The sequence below is a fragment of the Eubalaena glacialis genome, chromosome 1 (assembly GCF_028564815.1).
Source record: "Eubalaena glacialis isolate mEubGla1 chromosome 1, mEubGla1.1.hap2.+ XY, whole genome shotgun sequence".
Lineage (NCBI taxonomy): Eukaryota > Metazoa > Chordata > Mammalia > Artiodactyla > Balaenidae > Eubalaena > Eubalaena glacialis.
Genome location: NC_083716.1, coordinates 233717947 through 233737835, shown reverse-complemented (window position 1 = coordinate 233737835; position 19889 = coordinate 233717947). Strand labels below are relative to the sequence as shown.

At 45.3% G+C, this 19889-nt stretch overlaps 1 protein-coding gene across 1 annotated transcript in view; it reads right to left on the bottom strand.

Annotated features, from left to right (window-relative positions):
• Nucleotides 1-19061, bottom strand: part of INPP5D (inositol polyphosphate-5-phosphatase D) — a 133334-nt gene extending 114273 nt beyond the window's left edge. The window contains exons 1-2 of the mRNA XM_061205985.1: nucleotides 18992-19061; nucleotides 18531-18809 (exon numbers count right to left, since the gene is read on the bottom strand). Of these exons, the coding sequence (XP_061061968.1) occupies nucleotides 18531-18664 (134 nt within the window). The 5' untranslated portion in view covers nucleotides 18665-18809; nucleotides 18992-19061. The remainder of the gene's footprint in view (nucleotides 1-18530; nucleotides 18810-18991) is intronic.
• Nucleotides 19062-19889: the final 828 nt, after the last annotated feature.

Here is a 19889-nt window from a genome sequence, read left to right as displayed (position 1 = left end):
TGGCAGACAAGCCTTTATGGCTTTTTCAGAGATGTTCTAGCAACACTGAAACAAAGAAACAGCTCCATACTACTCACACAGATGAGAATTCAAAAGCTAGTACAATGGGAAAAGAGGATACTTTCCCCTTAGATAGTAATATCTCAGCATCTCCAATGCATGGGGCCCACACGTCATCCCTGGGGCCAAATCAGTAGATCTTCAAGGGAAAGCATAGAGCATCACAGCCACCACCACCCCTGCCACACACAACCCCTGGGAGAGCATGCCATGGGGTGTTGGGGACTCTGCAGGGAGGTGGAGGGGGGCACCCCTTGGCCTCCTGCACTCACCAGCAGCTGCACTTCACCCTGGTCCTACACGCATAAATGTATACATATACATACATGTGCATACACATATACAGATACATAACATACACATATAGACATATGCACACACACGCGCACACACACACATACACCCACAAAATCTTACATGTAAAATGTTTAAAGTGAAGATTCCACAACTAAATCATCTTTGACAACTACTGCACTGGAACATAATCCAGACAACGTGCTCATTGGGGGCAATGGGTTCCATCCAGGCCTTTCCCACCTCTTTATGGTGATTTAGTAAAAATTTAGGGTGCTAACACCAGCCCTCAGCTGCTACTCTTTTTAGTGATTGGGTCACATTTCAGGGCGAGTGTGTTAGGAACGTTCCCACTGGACACCCAGGTTGGGATGGTGCTGGGTCATCCCAGTCTCCTGTGTCCCTGGTGCGTATGAGATTCCTCCACTCTCAAATGCAGTGGTGCTTACAACAAATTTCCCATGTGACTCCCAACAGCTGTCGGGTGACTACAGGTGCCTACACTGTTCTAAGCAGGAAGATGCTTCCCCCGGGAAGGGCACTTTCAGATCATGGTTTGGGAAGCTTTGCTCAAATGTAAAAGGATAAGCAAATGGAAATAGGAAGAAACTACCTCATGGTATTTTATTTATTCTCTCAGATAAAACTACTACTTCTGTGCGGCTCTTCCTAGCCAAATAACCACTGACAAGCATGCCCAGAAGCATCCTTTACTATGGTGAGCCCCATGGGGAGAGAAAGAGAGAGAGAGAGAGAGAGAAAGAGAGAGAGAGAGAGAGAGAAAAATCAAACTCTGAAATTCGAGAACCTCATTAGTGTCTGTCTCACTCTGCTGATCGGCTTAGCATGTTCTATAATTGTTTTTTGAACTCCTTTGTAACTCATTATATTTCAGTTCTAATTTCTATTTGTTTGTACGTGGTTTCTCTTTTTTTCTTGCTTGAGTGTTGCAGACATCTGGACAAGATGGGATGGGAGAACAAGGGTTGGAAACTCTGCATTCAAAAAAGCCACTTGGGGAGTCAAGATGGCAGACTAGGAGGATGTGGAATTCATGTCTCCGCACAGCTAGGGCACCTACCAGGCACCGGTGGGGGACCACGGACACCTAAGGGGACGGGAGGAACCCCCAGCAACCAGTTGTCTCAATTATATTTTTATTTTTCCTAATATATATTTTATCTTTCTAATTTTATTCTTTGATATTGTACTGCTCCTTTTGTTTGTTTGTTTGTTGGGTTTTTTTTGTTTTGCTGTGCCAAGCAGCTTGTGGGATCTTGGTTCCCAGGCCGGAGGTCGGGCCTGAACTCCTGTGGTGGGAGCTCCGAGTCCAAATCGCTGTACTAACAGAGAACCTCAGACCCCAGAGAATATTAATCGGAGGGAGGCTTCCCGGAGGTCCTAATCTCAGCACCAAAACCCGGCTTTATCCAACTGCCTGCAAAATCCAGTGCTGGATGCCTCAGGCCAAACAACCAGTAAGAAAGGAATACAGCCCCACCCAACAAAAAAAAAAGAAATGACAAAAAATATGTTACAGACGAAGGAGAAAGGTAAAAACCTACAAGACCAAATAAATGAGGACAAGATAGGTAACCTACCTGAAAAAGAATTTAGAGTAATGAGAGTAAATATAATCCAAAATCTCGGAAACAGAATGGAGAAAATACAAGAAACATTTAACAAGGATCCAGAAGAACTAAAGAGAAAACAAACAGTGATGAACAACACAATAACTGAAATTAAAAATACTCTAGAAGGAATCAATAGCAGAATAACTGAGGCAAGGAACGGATAAGTGACCTGGAAGATAAAATGGTGGGAATAACTGCCAGGGAGCACAATAAAGAAAAAAGAATGAAAAGAATTGAGGACAGTCTCAGAGACATCTGGGACAACATTAAATGCACCAACATTCGAATTACAGGGGTCCCAGAAGAAGAAGAGAAAAAGAAAGGGTCTGAGAAAATATTTGAAGAGATTGTAGTTGAAAACTTGCCTAACATGGGAAAGGAAATAGCCACCCAAGTCCAGGAAGCGCAGAGAGTCCCATACAGGATAAACCCAAAGAGAAACATGCCGAGACATATATTAATCAAACCATCAAAAATTAAATACAAAGAAAAAATATTAAAAGCAGCAAGGGAAAAGCAACAAATAACATACAAGGGAATCCCCATAAGGTTAACAGCTGATCTTTCAGCAGAAACTCTGCAAGCCAGAAGGGAGTGGCAGGACATATTTAAAGTGAGGAAAGGGAAGAACCTACAACCAAGATTACTCTACCCAGCAAGGATCTCATTCAGATTCAACAGAGAAATTAAAACCTTTACAGACAAGCAAAAGTTAAGAGAATTCAGCACCATCAAACCAGCTTTACAACAAATGCTAAAGGAATTTCTCTAGACAGGAAAAACAAGAGAAGGAAAAGACCTACAAAAACAAACCCAAAACAATTAAGAAAATGGTAATAGGAACATACAAATCAATAATTACCTTAAATGTAAATGAATTAAATGCTCCAACCAAAAGACATAGACTGGCTGAATGGATACAAAAACAAGAGCCATATTTATGCTGTCTACAAGAGATCCACTTCAGACCTAGGGACACATACAGACAGAAAGTGAGGGGATGGAAAGAGATATTCCATGCAAATGGAAATCAAAAGAAAGCTGGAGTAGCAATTCTCATATCAGACAAAATAGACTTTAAAATAAAGACTATTACAAGAGACAAAGAAGGACACTACATAATGATCAAAGGATCAACCCAAGAAGAAGATATAACAATTGTAAATATTTATGCACCCAACATAGGAGCACCTCAATACATAAGGCAAATGCTAACAGCCATAAAAGGGGAAATTGACAGTAACACAGTAATAGTGGGGGACTTTGACACCCCATTTTCACCAATGGACAGATCATCCAAAATGAAAATAAATAAGGAAACACAAGCTTTAAATGACACATTAAATAAGATGGACTTAACTGATATTTATAGGACATTCTACCCAAAAACAACAGAATACACTTTCTTCTTAAGTATGCATGGAACATTCTCCAGGATAGATCATATCTTGGGTCACAAATCAAGCCTTGGTAAATTTAAGAAAATTGATGTCATATCAAGTATATTTTCAGACCACAACTCTATGAGACTAGATATCAGTTACAGAAAAAAAACTGTAAAAAATACAAACACATGGAGGCTAAACAATACGCTACTAAATAACCAAGAGATCACTGAAGAAATCAAAGAGGAAAACAAAAAATACCTAGAAACAAATGACAATGAAAACATGACGACGCAAAACCTATGGGATGCAGCAAAAGCAGTTCTAAGAGGGAGTTTATAGCAATACAATCCTACCTCAAGAAACAAGAAAAATCTCAGATAAACAACCTAACCTTACACCTAAAGCAATTAGAGAAAGAAGAACAAAAAAACCCCAAAGTAGCAGAAGGAAAGAAACCATAAAGATCAGATCAGAAATAAATAAAAAAGAAATGAAGGAAACAATAGCAAAGATCAATAAAACTAAAAGCTGGTTCTTTAAGAAAATAAACAAAATTGATAAACCTTTAGCCAGGCTCATCAAGAAAAAAAGGAAGAAGACTCAAATCAACAGAATTAGAGATGAAAAAGAAGTAACAACTGACACTGAAGAAATACAAAGAATCATGAGACATTACTACAAGCAACACTATGCCAATAAAATGGACAACATGGAAGAAATGGACAAATTCTTAGAAAGGTATAACCTTCCAAGACTGAACCAGGAAGAAGTAGAAAATATGAACAGACCAATCACAAGTAATGAAATTGAAACAGTGATTAAAAATCTTCCAACAAACAAAAGGACCAGATGGCTCCACAGGAGAATTCTATCAAACATTTAGAGAAGAGCTAACGCCCATCCTTCTCAAACTCTTCCAAAAAATTGCGGAGGAAGGAACACTCCCAAACTCATTCTATGAGGCCACCATCACCCTGATACCAAAACCAGACAAAGATGTCACAAAAAAAGAAAACTACAGGCCAATATCACTGATGAACATAGATGTAAAAATCCTCAACAAAATACTAGCAAACAGAATCCAACAGCACATTAAAAGGATCATACACCATGATCAAGTGGGGTTTATCCCAGGAATGCAAGGATTCTTCAATATACACAAATCAATCAGTGTGATACACCATATTAACAAACTGAAGGATAAAACCATATGATCATCTCAATAGATGCAGAAAAAGCTTTTGACAAAATTCAACACCCATTTATGATAAAAACTCTCAAGAAAGTAGGCACAGAGGGAACCTACCTCAACATAATAAAGGCCATATATGACAAACCCACAGCCAACATCGTTCTCAGTGGTGAAAAACTGAAACCATTTTCTCTAAGATCAGGAACAAGACAAGGATGTCCACTCTCACCACTTTTATTCAACATAGTTTTGGAAGTTTTAGCAATAGCAATCACAGAAGAAAAGGAAATAAAAGGAATCCAAATCAGAAAAGAAGAAGTAAAACTGTCACTGTTTGCAGATGACATGATGCTATACATAGAGAATCCTAAAGATGCCACCAGAAAACTACTAGAGCTAATCAATGAATTTGGTAGAGTAGCAGGATACAAAATTAGTGTACAGAATCTCTTGCATTCCAATACACTAATGATGAAAAATCTGAAAGAGAAATTAAGGAAACACTCCCATTTGCCATTGCAACAAAAAGAATAAAATACCTAGGAATAAACCTACCTAAGGAGACAGAAGACCTGTATGCAGAAAACTATAAGACACTGATGAAAGAAATTAAAGATGATACAAACAGATGGAGAGAAATACCATGTTCTTGGATTGGAAGAATCAACATTGTGAAAATGACTATACTACCCAAAGCAATCTACAGATTCAATGCAATCCCTATCAAACTACCAATGGCATTTTTCACAGAACTAGAACAAAAAATTCCACAATTTGTATGGAAACACAAAAGACCCCGAATAGCCAATATACTACAAAGCTACAGTAATCAAGACAGTATGGTACTGGCACAAAAAGAGAAATATAGATCAATGCAACAGGATAGAAAGCCCAGAGATAAACCCATGCACATATGGTCACCTTATCTTTGATAAAGGAGGCAAGAGTATACAATGGAGAAAAGACAGCCTCTTCAATAAGTGGTGCTGGGAAAACTGGACAGCTACATATAAAAGAATGAAATTAGAACACTTCCTAACACCATACGCAAAAATAAACTCAAAATGGATTAAAGACCTAAATGTAAGGCCAAACACTATAAAACTCTTAGAGGAAAACATAGGCAGAACACTCTATGACATAAATCACAGCAAGATCCTTTTTGACCCACCTCCTAGAGAAATAGAAATAAAAACAAAAATAAACAAATGGGACCTAATGAAACTTCAAAGCTTTTGCACAGCAAAGGAAACCATAAACAAGACAAAAAGACAACCCTCAGAATGGGAGAAAATATTTGCAAATGAAGCAACGGACAAAGGATTAATCTCCAAAATATACAAGCAGCTCATGCAGCTCAATATTATAAAAGCAAACAACCCAATTCAAAAATGGGCAGAAGACCTAAATAGACATTTCTCCAAAGAAGATATACAGATTGCCAACAAACACATGAAAGGATGTTCAACATCACTAATCATTAGAGAAATGCAAATCAAAACCACAATGAGGTATCACCTCACACCAGTCAGAATGGCCATAATCAAAAAATCTACAAACAATAAATGCTGGAGAGGGTGTGGAGAAAAGGGAACCCTCTTGCACTGTTGGTGGGAATGCAAATTGATACCACCACTGTGCATAACAGTATGGAGGTTCCTTAAAAAACTAAAAATAGAACTACCATATGACCCAGCAATCCCACTACTGGGTATATACCCTGAGAAAACTGTAATTCAAAAATAGTCATGTACCACGATGTTCATTGCAGCTCTATTTACAATAGCCAGGACATGGAAGCAACCTAAGTGTCCATCAACAGATGAATGGATAAAGAAGATGTGGCACATATATACAATGGAATATTATTCAGCCATAAAAAGAAACGAAATTGAGTTATTTGTAGTGAGATGGATGGACCTAGAGTCTGTCATACAGAGTAAAGTAAGTCAGAAAGAGAAAAACAAATACCGTATGCTAACACATATATATGGAATCTAAAAAAAAAATGGTTCTGATGAATCTAGGGGCAGGACAGGAATAAAGATGCAGACGTAGAGGATGGACTTGAGGACATGGGGAGTGGGAAGGGTAAGCTGGGAAGAAGTGAGAGAGTGGCATGGACATATATACACTACCAAATGTGAAATAGATAGCTAGTGGGAAGCAGCCGCATAGCACAGGGAGATCAGCTGGGTGCTTTGTGACCACCTAGAGGGGTGGGATAGGGAAGGTGGGAGGGAGATGCAAGAGGGAGGAGATATGGGGATATATGTATACGTATAGCTGATTCACTTTGATATAAAGCAGAAACTAACACACCATTGTAAAGCAATTATACTCCAATAAAGACGTTAAAAAAAAAAAAAAAAAGCCACTTGGACCCCATGTAGAAATAAGAGAAAACGTGTGCCCTAGGAACCAAGGGTGTTCACAGTTCACCACCCAAACCTCAAAGAATCCCAGTCAAAGAGTGAGAAAAAGAGGCCATCAGGTCAGAAGCAAGAGGAGGCAGTCCAGGTGGCCAGGTGAGAGGTGGGGGTGAGATGTCTAGAGTGTTGTTGGGGACCGGCCCAGCACCTGCCCCAGCAGCCTCTGGGTCCAGAGGGTTCTTCGCATGAGACCCCTAGGAGGAAACCCACCTATCCATGCAACACACCACCCCCCCATCACTCAACCCCATCAGGTGGATCTTGGATCAGGGGGCTCCCACCCCCATCCCTGCTGATCCTTTTATCTTTGGGAAGAAGATTCGGGCAGAAACCCACTCCAGTCTCTAAAAAAAAAAATCCGATCAAATTTTTCCTGACAATTCTTTGTTGGAAAAGAAAAATGACCAGACTTATCGAAAACATCGTCACTCAAAAGGAAGGGTATCATTTTTCTAAGAACTCAAAGGTGATATCTCCTTGTTACATAGAATCACTGCAAAAAGAAAAAAGGAAAATAACACATTCTGGAGAAATCTGACTTGCAAACTCAGTAAGATTTAAGAGACAATTGTATCTCTGAAACTGGAAAAATCAGTTGTGAAAATTGAGCAACATGAGATAAGAAAAACTGATCAGAAGTGAAAAACCTAGAGTCCTACAGTCAGCATTAAACACCACAAGAGAGCCAGTAAATAGCAGCTTCATGTTCTGGAGAACTTCAACAAGGAGGAAGATAAGTCTGAGAAAATCGGTGCAGAAGGAGAGGGAAGATGAGAAATATAGAAGACATAGCTCTGTCCTCAAACATATATACAGTAGGGGTTCCTGAACGCACAGGTAGTTTTCTAATATAAAAAGAAAAGCAGAACAGATAAATAAATCTAAGAGCATATGACCTGAAATGCAGAAAATTAAATGAATAACCCTCTGACAAACAGAAGAGCAAAAAGAAAACAATGCAAGTGAGCTAGACATTGTTCCTTCACCCTCCCCTCCAACCCCCAGTAGACCCACTCTCTATCCTTCTCCACCTGCCCTGTGTCCAGCAGGCTGACCTGTGTGTGCCGCTTCACCAAGGTTTAGCTAATGGGAGGCACTGACAGAGTGAGAGGATGGTGAGATAGTGGTATCTGTTCCCCGGACCCCACCCCACCTGCTGCACATCAGCAGCAGCTGAGTTCCTCCACGGGGGGCCACGGCTCAAATCAGACGGCCCTGCCTATTCAGGGCCAGGAGTGGAAATAGCTTCCTGTGGTTGCCGGTCCCAGGCTGCTTCACCATCCCTACGCCTAGCACCCCTTTCAATTATGCCATCTATTTCCTGCTGGGATCCTGGCCAACACAACTAGTAAGCAAGACCAGTAATGAGTAAAGGAAGGTAGCAATAGCAATAAAAGTGAAACCTTAAAATTATAGAAAACCGTGAATAATTGTATGCCAGAAACTTTGAAAAATCTCAACAAATGAACTGTTTACTGAAAAATATATATAACTTATCAAAAGTAACCTGAAAAAAACAAGGTCCAACTGTAGAGCACAGGGAACTATATACAATATTCTGTGATAAACCATAATGGAAAAGAATATGAAAAAGAATGTGTATATATATATATATATATATATATATATGAATCATTTTGCTGTATACCAGAAGTTAACACAGCATTATAAATCAACTATACTTCAATAAAATAAAAAATTTTTTTAAAAGTAACATGAGAGGAGATAGAAAACAAGAATAAATCAATACCAAAGAAGAAACTGAAGGAAATATTAAGAATTATCTCTATAAATGGCTCTGAGGAAAAGCACCTTTGCCAATTTTTTTTTATATTTAAAAAAATCAGATAATGATGATGCTTCATAAATGTCTCCAGGATATTTTACAAAACACACATGACTCTTAAACCATAACATGATCAAAATCATATAAATCAATCTCACTTATGAACACATATGCTAAAATTCAGAGTAAAATAAAGTTATCATAATCAAGAACAGTTCATTTTAATCTTGCAAAAAAATGGTTCATATTAGGAAATCTATAAAATCAAGCTATTTACCAGTTAATGAAATAAGAGAAACAGCTTAATCATCTCAATAGACATTAAAAAGGCATTTGATAAAATTTAATATTCAGTTCTTCAAAACTCTTCATAAAACTAGGAAAAGACAGCTCCTTCTTTGACATGAAAAGAACAACTAACTTTTATCCATTGCTAACTATGTGCCAAATACTGTATTAAGTCCTTCCCAGGCAGCATCAAGTTTGATTCTCACAGTACTTCTGTCTGAGGTAGACATTTTCTTTTCCCAATATCCTTCATTGTAATATTTTAGAAATATTGGCCAAAGTAATAAGTTATGAAATCTGAATAAGAATTATAAGTATTTGGAAAGTAGACCACAAAATGATTATAATTCGTATATGATTTGATTGTTTAGCAAGAAAATCCAAGAGAAGCAAATGAAAACAATTTTAAATAATGAGTAAAGATATAGAATAAAAGGTGAATTTATAAAATCTACAACTTCTCTGTATGTTATCAGTTACCCCAGAAGGGTAACTGTAGAAGAAAAGGTATTCACAACAGTAACAAAATTATGAAATAATCAGAAGTAATCATAACAAGAAATATGTAGGATCTATGAAAAAAATTACTAAATTTAAAATAATAGAGATAGCTATATTTATTGTTAAGATTGAATAATACTAAAAGGTCCATTTTTCACAAGTTGTATTGTGGATTTCATGCAACTCCAAACAAACTCCCAACAGTATTTTTTCCAACTTGACAAAGTTATTATCCGTTTCACCTGGAAGAATACTTAAAAAGACTAGATATGCAAATCCTAAAATAAAATAGTTTATAAAATTGTGGTAATGCATTCAGTATGAAATTGGTGTAAGAAAAGCAGACATACATGGACCAGGGTAAACAGGCAAAAAAGAGGTATATAAGACTTAATACATGGTAAGAGAGGAATAACAAATGGAGAGGAATAAATTATTCAGTAAGAGGTTTTGAGAAAGATGGTTCCTTGAGAAAAATACACATAAATCTTTGTTTTACACCATTCATTAATTCCAGAAAGGTTAAAGTGTTCAATGTAAAACGACAACAGCAACAAAACAAAACCAAAAAACCTATAATCTCTCTATCTGCTTTTGCCAAATACTGTGCTAAGTATGTGATATACACTTGCATTCAATCCATCCAACGACACTGCTACATGGGTATTCTTAGCCCTGGTTTGCAGATGAGGAAACCAAGGCCCCATGGGACTAGACAACCCGCCAGAGCTTGGAAAGGCAGAGTCATCCCTTAGCCCGAGCCTATTAGCTCCAAAGGCCTTGCCCCCCACAGGAAGAAAAAGAATAAAATTTCTGTGTGCAGAGGGACTCTGTACACTGGAAAGCAAAGGGGGGAAAAAGTCACAAAAGAACAAGAACAGAAAGATTTATAGACTTTGCAAAAATTTACAATCTCTGAACAAAAGAAAAAGGTCATAAAGTTTAAAGGCAAACCACAGTGAAAATATTTGCGACAAATGTGATATAAGGAATTCATGCAAATAGATAACAGAGAAACTACAGTTTCAAAAGAAAAATGGCAAAGAGAATGGAACAGACCATCCACAAAGGAGAAATGATGAAGGTCAATAATCCAAACAAGCTTACCATGACTGCGATCAAGAGATGCAAATCAAAATGAACAGAAATTGGCCACCTTTCACCTTGCAATTTAATAATGTTTTTTTAAATGAAAATATTCAGTATAAGGAGACTGGAATGAGGTGGGAACTCTCTGGTACTGCTTACCAGAGCATAACTTGTAACAAAATTTCTGGAAAGCAATTTGTCATTTTCATCAAAAGCCTTAAAAACATTATCTTTGATCCAGTAATTCCACCCCTGGGAATCTATCACCAGAAACGTCACATATCTGCACAAAGACCTTCATCACTGTCATATTTATAACAACAAAACACTGTTAGTAACTTAAATGTCTGACAATAGAAGAATCATTCCATAAATTATGGCACATAATGTAATAGGATTTGTGCATCCATTAAATATGATATTTAGGAAGAAAGGTTAACTAAGTGGGAAAATGCTAATGTTGCTAGAAAATATAGACTAAAATTATATGGTATTAGGTATATATATTATGGAGCTTATATATATGTGCTTGTGCGTGTGTGTGTGTGTGTGTGTGTGTGCGCATATGGGGGGCAGGGAGGGAGAGAGAGAATGAATGAGAAAATATGCCAACAAATTAACCATATTTATGTTAGTCTCTCATCTCAGTGATTGGGTGATTACTTTCTCCTTTACCTTGCACTCTTTGTATGTTATACTTAATACTGTATTTTTTAAAGTTACTTGAAAGAATGCTGCCCTGTTTATCAGAAGGTCTATTTCTGCACTGCCACTGATGCCTGAAATGGCCTCAGCAAGCCTCTCCCCTCCGGAGGGCAGGTTTCTGGTTGGCAAGGGAAAGGGCCGGACTAGCTGATCCTTTGGGACCAGCCTTGTCTGGTGTTATTTATAATAAGTAACTGAACCCAAATGGTTTGGGTGCTGGTACTTAAAAACAATGTTTTTCTAATTAATGGGACAAAGGGAGTGTGAAACGAGCAGGGCAGAGAGGAGGGATCCGGGCCACAGAGCTGCAGGCTTGTCCTGCCCACTGACCAGGGGCCTGACCTGATGGGCTGTCGACACGCATTTCCCACCTCATCCACTTGCTGGGCTTCCTCGGAGCCTTAGGACTTTAGTTCCCTCAGTCCCTCACTCCTACATTGGTAGTTCATCACTCTTAAGATGGCCTCCACTCCTCGACTTTCTCTTCATTCTCCGCGGTTCATTCGGTGGTTCTTCCTGGCACCTGTGCCCCTGACCCTTCTCTCCCTCACAACTCCAGGAGCTCGCCCCGGGCCCCAGCAGCCACCGGCCACTCGTGCGTCACTCAAGCCCTCTTCCTGCCTCATCTCTTTGAGCACTTCCTCTGAGGAGGCCCCGCATGACAGCTCAGTGTCCCCGGAGGCTCCCACAGCCTCCAGGAAGCTCCAGAAGTGACACTCAGCCACCACTCTCCTCTTTCCGTCTGCTGCGGAATGCTCCTCACAGATGGCCCTGCACTCCTCTGCTTCCGAGATGTCACTACTCACTTCGTAGCTTATAAAAAGTAACGGCCAGTGTTCAGCGTGCTGACTCTGTACACATGTTGCCCACATTCTCCCATTTTATCCTCTCAATAATCCAGTGACAACAGCAGAAAGACAAATCACCCTATTTTTTAAAAAATGGGCAAAAGATATGAATAGACATTTCTCCAAAGAAGGTATACACAAATGGCCAATGAGCACATGAAAAGATATCAACTTCATTCATAATTAGGGAGATGCAAATCAAAGTCACAGTAAGATGTCACTTCACACCCACTAGGATGGCCATTATCAAAAAGCTGTTAAGTATTGGTGAGGATGTGGAAAAATTAGAACACTCTTACACTGCTGATGGGAATGTGAAACGGCACAGCTGCTGGGGAAAAGTCTGACAGTTCCACAAAAAGTTAAACATAGAATTACCATATGACCCAGCAGTTCCACCCAAGACAATTGAAAACACATGTCCATAGAAAAACTTGTACATGAATGCTCACAGCAGCATCATTCATAATAGCCCCAAAGTAGAAGCAACCCAAATACCCATCAACTGATGAATGGCTAAATAAAATGTGGTAGATTGATATAATGGGCTATTATTTAGCCATAAAAAGAATGATTCATACTACAACATGGATGAAACTTGGAAGCATTATGCCAGGTGAAAAAAGTCAAATACAAAAGGCCACATATTGTATGATTCCATATACATGAAATACCCAGAATGGGCAAATGGTCAGAGACAGAAAGTAGATCAGTGGTTGCCAAGGGTTGGGAGGAAGGGGAATGGAAAGTGACTGCTGATGGGTTCAGGGGGTTTTGCCGGGGTTGGGGGGATAATGAAAATATTCTGGAATTAGATGGTGGTGATGGTTTCACAACATTATGAATGTACTACACACCACTAAATTGTATACTATCTAAAGGGTGATTTTATGGGATGTGAATTATACTGCAATAAAAAAATTAACCCAATCCCCAAAGATCACATACTGTATGAATCAATTTATATACTATTCTTGAATTAACAGAAGTACAGAGATAGAGGACAAATTAGTGGTTGCCAGGAGTTAGAGATGAGGGGAGAGGGGATGAGCGGCTATAAAGGGGTAGCAAGAGGGCACTGTGCTGTGTCTTGAATATGGTGGTGGTTTATATGAATTTAAGAAAGTAATAAAATTGCATAGAACCAGACCCCCCCAAAAAAAAAAAAAATTAACCCAACGAGTGCGCATTTCGCCAATGAGGATGCTGGGTGGGCACAGGGAGGTTAGCATCTCACAAAGGCTAGAATTCACATCAGGTGTAGCCAACCACAGAGGGCTTGCCCCTCAGGACTGCATCACATGGCCTGAATTAGGGAGGGAAGAGCAGACCTCATCTTACTCCATCTCTGGGGCAGGGAGGAAGGCCTGGAGCATCACCTCTCATCACCTCTCGTCACCACCCCAGGAGATGGGACCACTCAACGGAGAAGCACCGACGTCTGTGCACAGGTGAATTTCACCTGTCAAGTAGGCAAGCTTGCAAAACACACCAAAGCCAGAGCCTACTCTGGTTCTGGAAGGATTGCTCCAGGGTGCTGTGCAAGGGCACAGAAAACCTGGAGACACTCGAATTTACCATGGGCTTTCTGAGTCACTGCACATAGAAGGAACCAGGAATCTGTTACATACACAGGCCTTCCCAGGCACATCCCTCCCTCCGGGTCCTGCACGCAGAAGGAACACTCAGAACAGTTGTCCTTGGACAATCTCTTATGTAAACCAGATTTCAAGAGCTGAGGTCCTGCAGCTCTGACTACTGCCTGGGCCAGCATTTTTCCCCCACTTTGTCAATACCAGCTCGGAAAAACAGTGTTTTTCTTTGCATTTTCACAAAAGTAATTCATGAGCAGTGTAAACTTTACTAAACTTTGAAAGGGGTTGGAGGAAGGTGGATTACATCACACCCATTTACACTGCAGTAAATGGCTTTACACCTCTTCTGGACACTTCTGCCCTCCAAGTCCCTTCTCTGTGGCTCCATCACCAGGGGTCTCCTACACACACCCAGACTTGCTGGCTTCTCTCTCTTTCTCCCTCCCAAGAACAGCGAGTTCAAGTCCTGGCCCTGCCATTTATTAGTACTGTAAACACAGCATGTTACCTAACATCTTGGGCCTCAGTTTCCACATCTGTAAAGTGAGGATAATAACAACACTTCCTCTGAAGGCCATTGTGGACAGTGAGTGAGTTAATATGTGCAACGAGCTTAGAACAGAACCCAGCACACAGGTGCTCTTTATAAGTCTTTTGCTGTTATTTTTAGGCAGAACAGATTAGCAACTACCTTTGGTTTGTAGAGCAAGCCTCGTGGCCTGCCTTTACCTCAAGTGGGCCATCACATTCTTCCTAACAAGTAGAATACCTTCTCTGAGGGCACTTTTGGTGACTAAATGTCCTTCTGGTGCTTCTTCATCTTTCTGGCTGTGCTCACAAGGCTACCAAGTCCAGGCTGCCTGGTGTACTGTCCCTGGGAAGGAGGTCAGAGGTCTGCCTGGGCAGCTCATGGAAGGCCAGGTGCTGAGGGGAACCAAGACAGCATCCCCGCCACAGCTGGCTGCACCGGCATTGGTTTCTGAGTCACAGATAGCACGCACCTGCCCCCTCCCCTGGGAGGGAAGCCAACTCTCTCCGGTGTGGTTTGGTGGGAATGCCACCCGACAGGGCAGCTCCATCCTGGATGGTGGCTGACGGACCCAGTCGTATATAGGCTTGCTCTCGGGGCCCGGGCTGCTCTTACAGAGAGGGAGGTGTATCCCCAACACCACTGGGCCATTGTTCTAGTTCTGTCTGCGCAGCTAGGGCAAGGAGAGGCTGACCCGTCTGACCCGTGACCTCTCACCTTGATGAACCCCCATCCCCAAAGGCATATCTCTTCTCTGCAGCATAAAGCACCTGACAGGTGTGCTGGTCCCTACGTGGAAGCACAGTCCTGGCAGGAGAGGAGGACACGAGCTTGACAGCCTCTTAGCATCCTCCATACAAGAGGGGCCGGACGGCCCACTCAAGAAGCCCCCCTGGCCTTCCTAGAGCAGGGCCGACTCTGCTGGCTGGTCTGAGTGGGGCCGGGTGAGCATGACTTAGGAGCCCGCTGCCCCTCACGTTCTCAAGCCCTTGCTGCAAGAAGGCAGAGATGGACTCAATCCATGTGGTCAGCTCCTGGGATCTTCCTCCTCCAGCTCTCTGCATCCCGAGATGGGCCTCGGGATCCCCCTAAAGAGGAGCTTTCTGAGTTGCTGAGGACAGATCTGCGCTTTCCTGCCCAGTGGCAGGTGGCAGGGCTGACCTCCTGAGAGGAAGTGTGGGTTTGCTAGGCCCGGGGTGAATGTGTACTCCTCGGTCACGTGGGCCATGCTGAATCGCAGCCTTGTCTTTTGGTGTGTCCCTCACCCCCTCCCTAGCTCCATTTAAATAGTCAAATCCTGTCTTCTTTCCTGAGCATGAAGGCCACTCCTGAGGAAGCTGCCCTCAGTTCCTGGAGCTCCAAACGCCCCTGCCTAAACCAGGGGTGGGAAGCCCCCTGCCATCCCCTCACTCACCAGAGGGGCTGGGAAGATGCTCCAGCCACTGGGGTCCAGGCAGGACACGTCTGGGCACCCTGGGCCCTGAGGTCTTTCCCCATATGGAGATTTCTAGAGCAGAAGGGCCAGTCTTGGAGGCTTCCTGGCTCCCTTTGGAACAGGGTCGTTAAAAGGTCCTGACACCACAGCTGCCCCACTCGGGGTCCTGCACTCCCAGCAACTTCCAGAGAGACCGCAGAGGGTAAAGCCTGATGCTTGTGAAACTCACGCTTGTGAAACCCTGTCGGGGCTCCCACCGCTGGCCGTGGGCCAGGAGGGTGTGGGGCGAGGTTTTCACCGGTCCCAGGAACAGAGAAAACTAAGGATAGGGCTGGGCTAGGGGTTGTTTTTCAGGAAGTTAAACCTGTTTGATTTAAAGGACTGGGTTTTGGCTTTATTCATTTATTTATTTTGAAAGAGCACGTTCTTCCTGCCTTTTTGGTGTTAAAGGATACTTTCTTTCCTGAAATGAGCTGCTGAAAGGTGGCCGTTAGTTGTCACTCAGCTAGTTTTTCATTTTTAAATCTCCTTAATTGGCAACGTCACGGGTGATGGCAAAATTAGGTCTCCCAGGGTTTTGGAAAGTTCAGTGGCTCATGGTATCCCACAGCCTACAGGGCCTCCTGACCCTGCGGGAAGGGTGGCTTCCCCCACAGAGCGGAGGAGAAAGGGGACCCCTGGGCCTGGGCTTAGAGTCTGGCTTCACAGCTGGACTCACTGGGGAGGGCTTCAAGCCCTGGTGTCTGGAGCTAAAGGGGCCTTGGGGATGGGAGACTGACAAGAAGCCCAGCCCTGGGCTAACAGGATGATGGACATTGCGGGGACCACGGGTACCCTCCCTAAGAGGCACATTGGCCGAGGCTCCAAGAGTAACCCAGTGCAGGGGAGGGGAGGAGAGGGGAGGAGAGGCAAGGTGGAGAAACGAATACTGTACACCATTCTGGATCCCAGGTTGCCACCGGCCGGCAGGGACGTGTGGACAAAGGCCTCAAGCTCTCTGAAGTGTGCCCACCTGTAAAGTCAGGGGTGGTGGGACTAGAGGTTCCAAGGTCTCTCCCAGCTCTGACTGATTACAAGGCTCCCAGTTTGGAGTCAGGGAGACCCACGTTCCAATCTGTAGCCTGAGCGCTACCACAGCTCCCTGGTCAAAGGGCTGCTGTGAAGGTTAGCGAGCTGGAGCCTGGAAGTTCTCGAGACACCCAGGGAAGGGGAGAGATTCACGTGGGCCGAGTGGAGACAGATCAGAATCTCCTCACTATTTCTACGGCCCCGTCGACTGGTCCCCACAGGGGCTGTGCCTGCGGGGAAATCTGGGTCTGCTTCGCTTCCCCTGGGCTGTGAGAACTGGGGGCCCCAGGAAGCTGACCTTGGGGGCAGGGGCTCTGATGCAGTCAGCGCTCGGGCCGGGCGGCCCCTGAGAGCCTGTGTTAATTTCTAAATGCTCCCAGCTGCCCTTGTAAACGCCCTGGCTTCTCTTGCTGCCACCCGGAACCCATGCTCACACCCGGCTTGACAGGCACAGGAGTGGGGTGGCAGCAGTCTGGTTGTCGGGGTGCAGCCTCTGGGGGCAGATGTCCTTGGCTTTGACTGTCATCACTCGGTTAACCCGTCTGAGCCTCAACTTCCTCATCTGCAAAGTGGGGCAACAAAAGGACCTGCACTTCAGGTTGTCGTGAGGATGAAACAGGTCGACGCACAGACAAATGCTCAGACTCAACGCTCCAAACAAGGCCCGTGTCCATGACCCACTTCCCCTCCTGTGTGGACAGCAGCAAGGCCTGCCTGCTCAGAGGGACCCTTCTGCGAGACCAGGGGCACAACCTGACAGGTGCAGGTGGACACACCCTCCCCCCCCCATGCCCGGCACTACCCGAGGCCCCAGGGGGGATGGTTAGACCGCAGGGCTGCAGGGCCGAGGGCCTCCTTCAGACATTGGTTGAGAAGGGTGTTTTAAAAAGGAACCGTCAGCAAGTGGCCGGTTCCCGGTTTTAGGACAATTGGCGCATTCAGCAACATCCCAGAGAGGGGGAGCGGAGAGAGCTGATGGTGGCAGAGAGGCCCGAACGGGTGGGGACACAGCCAAGGGCCGAGGAGGGCAGAGAAGAGGCTCCTGCTGTTGGTGATGTGACTTCCTCTGCTCCAAGGGCCCCAAATACAACTTCTGGGTGAACTGAAAATCCTTTCTTGAGTGAACCCCCCTACCCTTGTTCATGGCTCCCCAGACGATGGCTTCCTCCAGAGGCCCAAAGCCTGGCACAGGAAGGGTCCCCTCTTGCCACTTCTGTTCTTCCAGGAGGGTTTCCGAACCGGGCATACTTTGACCAGCACCTGAACTGACCGAGCTGCTCTCTAACACACCTACCACCACGGAGCCCCGAGCTTCTGCCCGGCTCAGAGAGCCCGGACCCCCTTCTCTTGGACCCTGGAACCCCAAGGAAGCCCGTGACCCCACGGCTCCCCGGTAGCTGCGGCGAGTGACCAGGCCCCAGGCTGGCCCTGGAGGGCTCCAGCCCTGCAAAACCTGAACTCCAGGGCCGAGCAGGTCCACAGTGGGCCTCAGCTGGACGCACCAACAAACCCGGGGTGCGTGCAAGGTCACTTGACGTAAAAACAACACAGCCCAGAGCCGGACCCCGGCTGAGCCCAGAGCCGGCTAAGCCCCTCTACTGAGCGGCACCTCCATCACCTCCGTGCCTGGGCAGGGGAGGCCAGGCCAGGGCGGAGGGGCAGGGGCGGGCAGGGCCCGGTACTCACAGCACGCAGAGCGCGTACGCCCGGGAGACGGACTCGCTGGCGCGCACGAGGAAGCTCCCGTCCTTGCCGGTCCTGGAGAGCAGCTCCTCGGCCTTGGAGCGGGTGATGTTGCCATGGTTCCAGCAGGGGACCATGGCGGGCGTGGGTCTCCCCGCGCCGGGCCGGCGCCCTCCCCGCAGGACCTGCACAGCCAAGGGGAGTGGGGCCCCCGCACTGCGACCCGCCGTCGGTCCCCTCTCGGCCGCCCCGGCTGCTGCCACCAGCTCACTGACCGACTTCCTGTTTCAGGCACTCGGCAAGGGAAAGGAAACGAGCTGCAGAGAACTTCCTCATTGCAGAGACCAAGCAAGAGAGGTCCTCCACCTTCCCAGCCCGCCCGCCCACTGCCTGCTGCCCGCTGCCTCTCACCCCCCCGCCCTGTCTCTTTCCTTTAATGGGTCTCAGTCCCCAGAGGGGCGAACCTCAGCTCAAGTCCTCCTGGGGAAACTGTCAGCTCCTCTGGGGTCAGGAGGTTCACGGCCAGCTTCTGGAGGAGCATGGCCAAGGCAGCGGCCATTCCGAGGCCCGTCCCAATGCCCCCGTGGGGTGGCCACGCCCTGGACATCAGCCTCAGCCCTCTGCCCGACCCCAGAGCTTTTTAACTCCCCGTCCACTCCCTCCAACGTGCCCATGGAACAGATGCTCACAGGGCAGAGCTTCTCCGCTGGGACTAAGGCCTGCCCCAGGGCCGAGCAAAACTGGGGGGAGGGGTACAGCCGAGCCCCCTCCCCATATTGGAGACTCACGGCCACCCAGGCACTATTCAGCCCTGGGCACTGGGAGGACCTTAGGCGACACCCCCCGAGGGCTCCCAGGGCCCAGGTGGCAGCTCCCTGACACATTTACACATCCCCAGGGCCAGTGGGTGTGAAGGAACCCATGGCGACCCTTCTCCAGGGCCGGGCATTCTGACCCCTGCAGCCCAGCTTAGAGACACACAGAGGGAGCGTGGAGGGCTCGGGACATGGACCTTTTACAGGGTGATGCGGGGGACTGGGTTTTCACCTCTGGGTCTTTCTGGGACACTCGGGAAACTCACACATCCCCATGGGGCAAGCTGGTCACCTGGCAAGTATGACGTTCCTTCCTGAGTCCCACATCTCAGCAGAGTTGGAGGTGGCCGGGCATGGCTGCCTTTGCCCACGGCTCAAAGGGGAGCTGCCTTCTGCGGGGCTGGGGGCCACCATCTTGGACCAGCAGACTCTGAGGGCTCTAAAGTGAACACCCCGCTTGGACCACAGGCGGGGTGTCCTCAGTCCTCAGGTCAGTGCACCAGGGTGAAGGGGCAGGTGCCCAGCTATTGCACAGGGCCACCCTGTC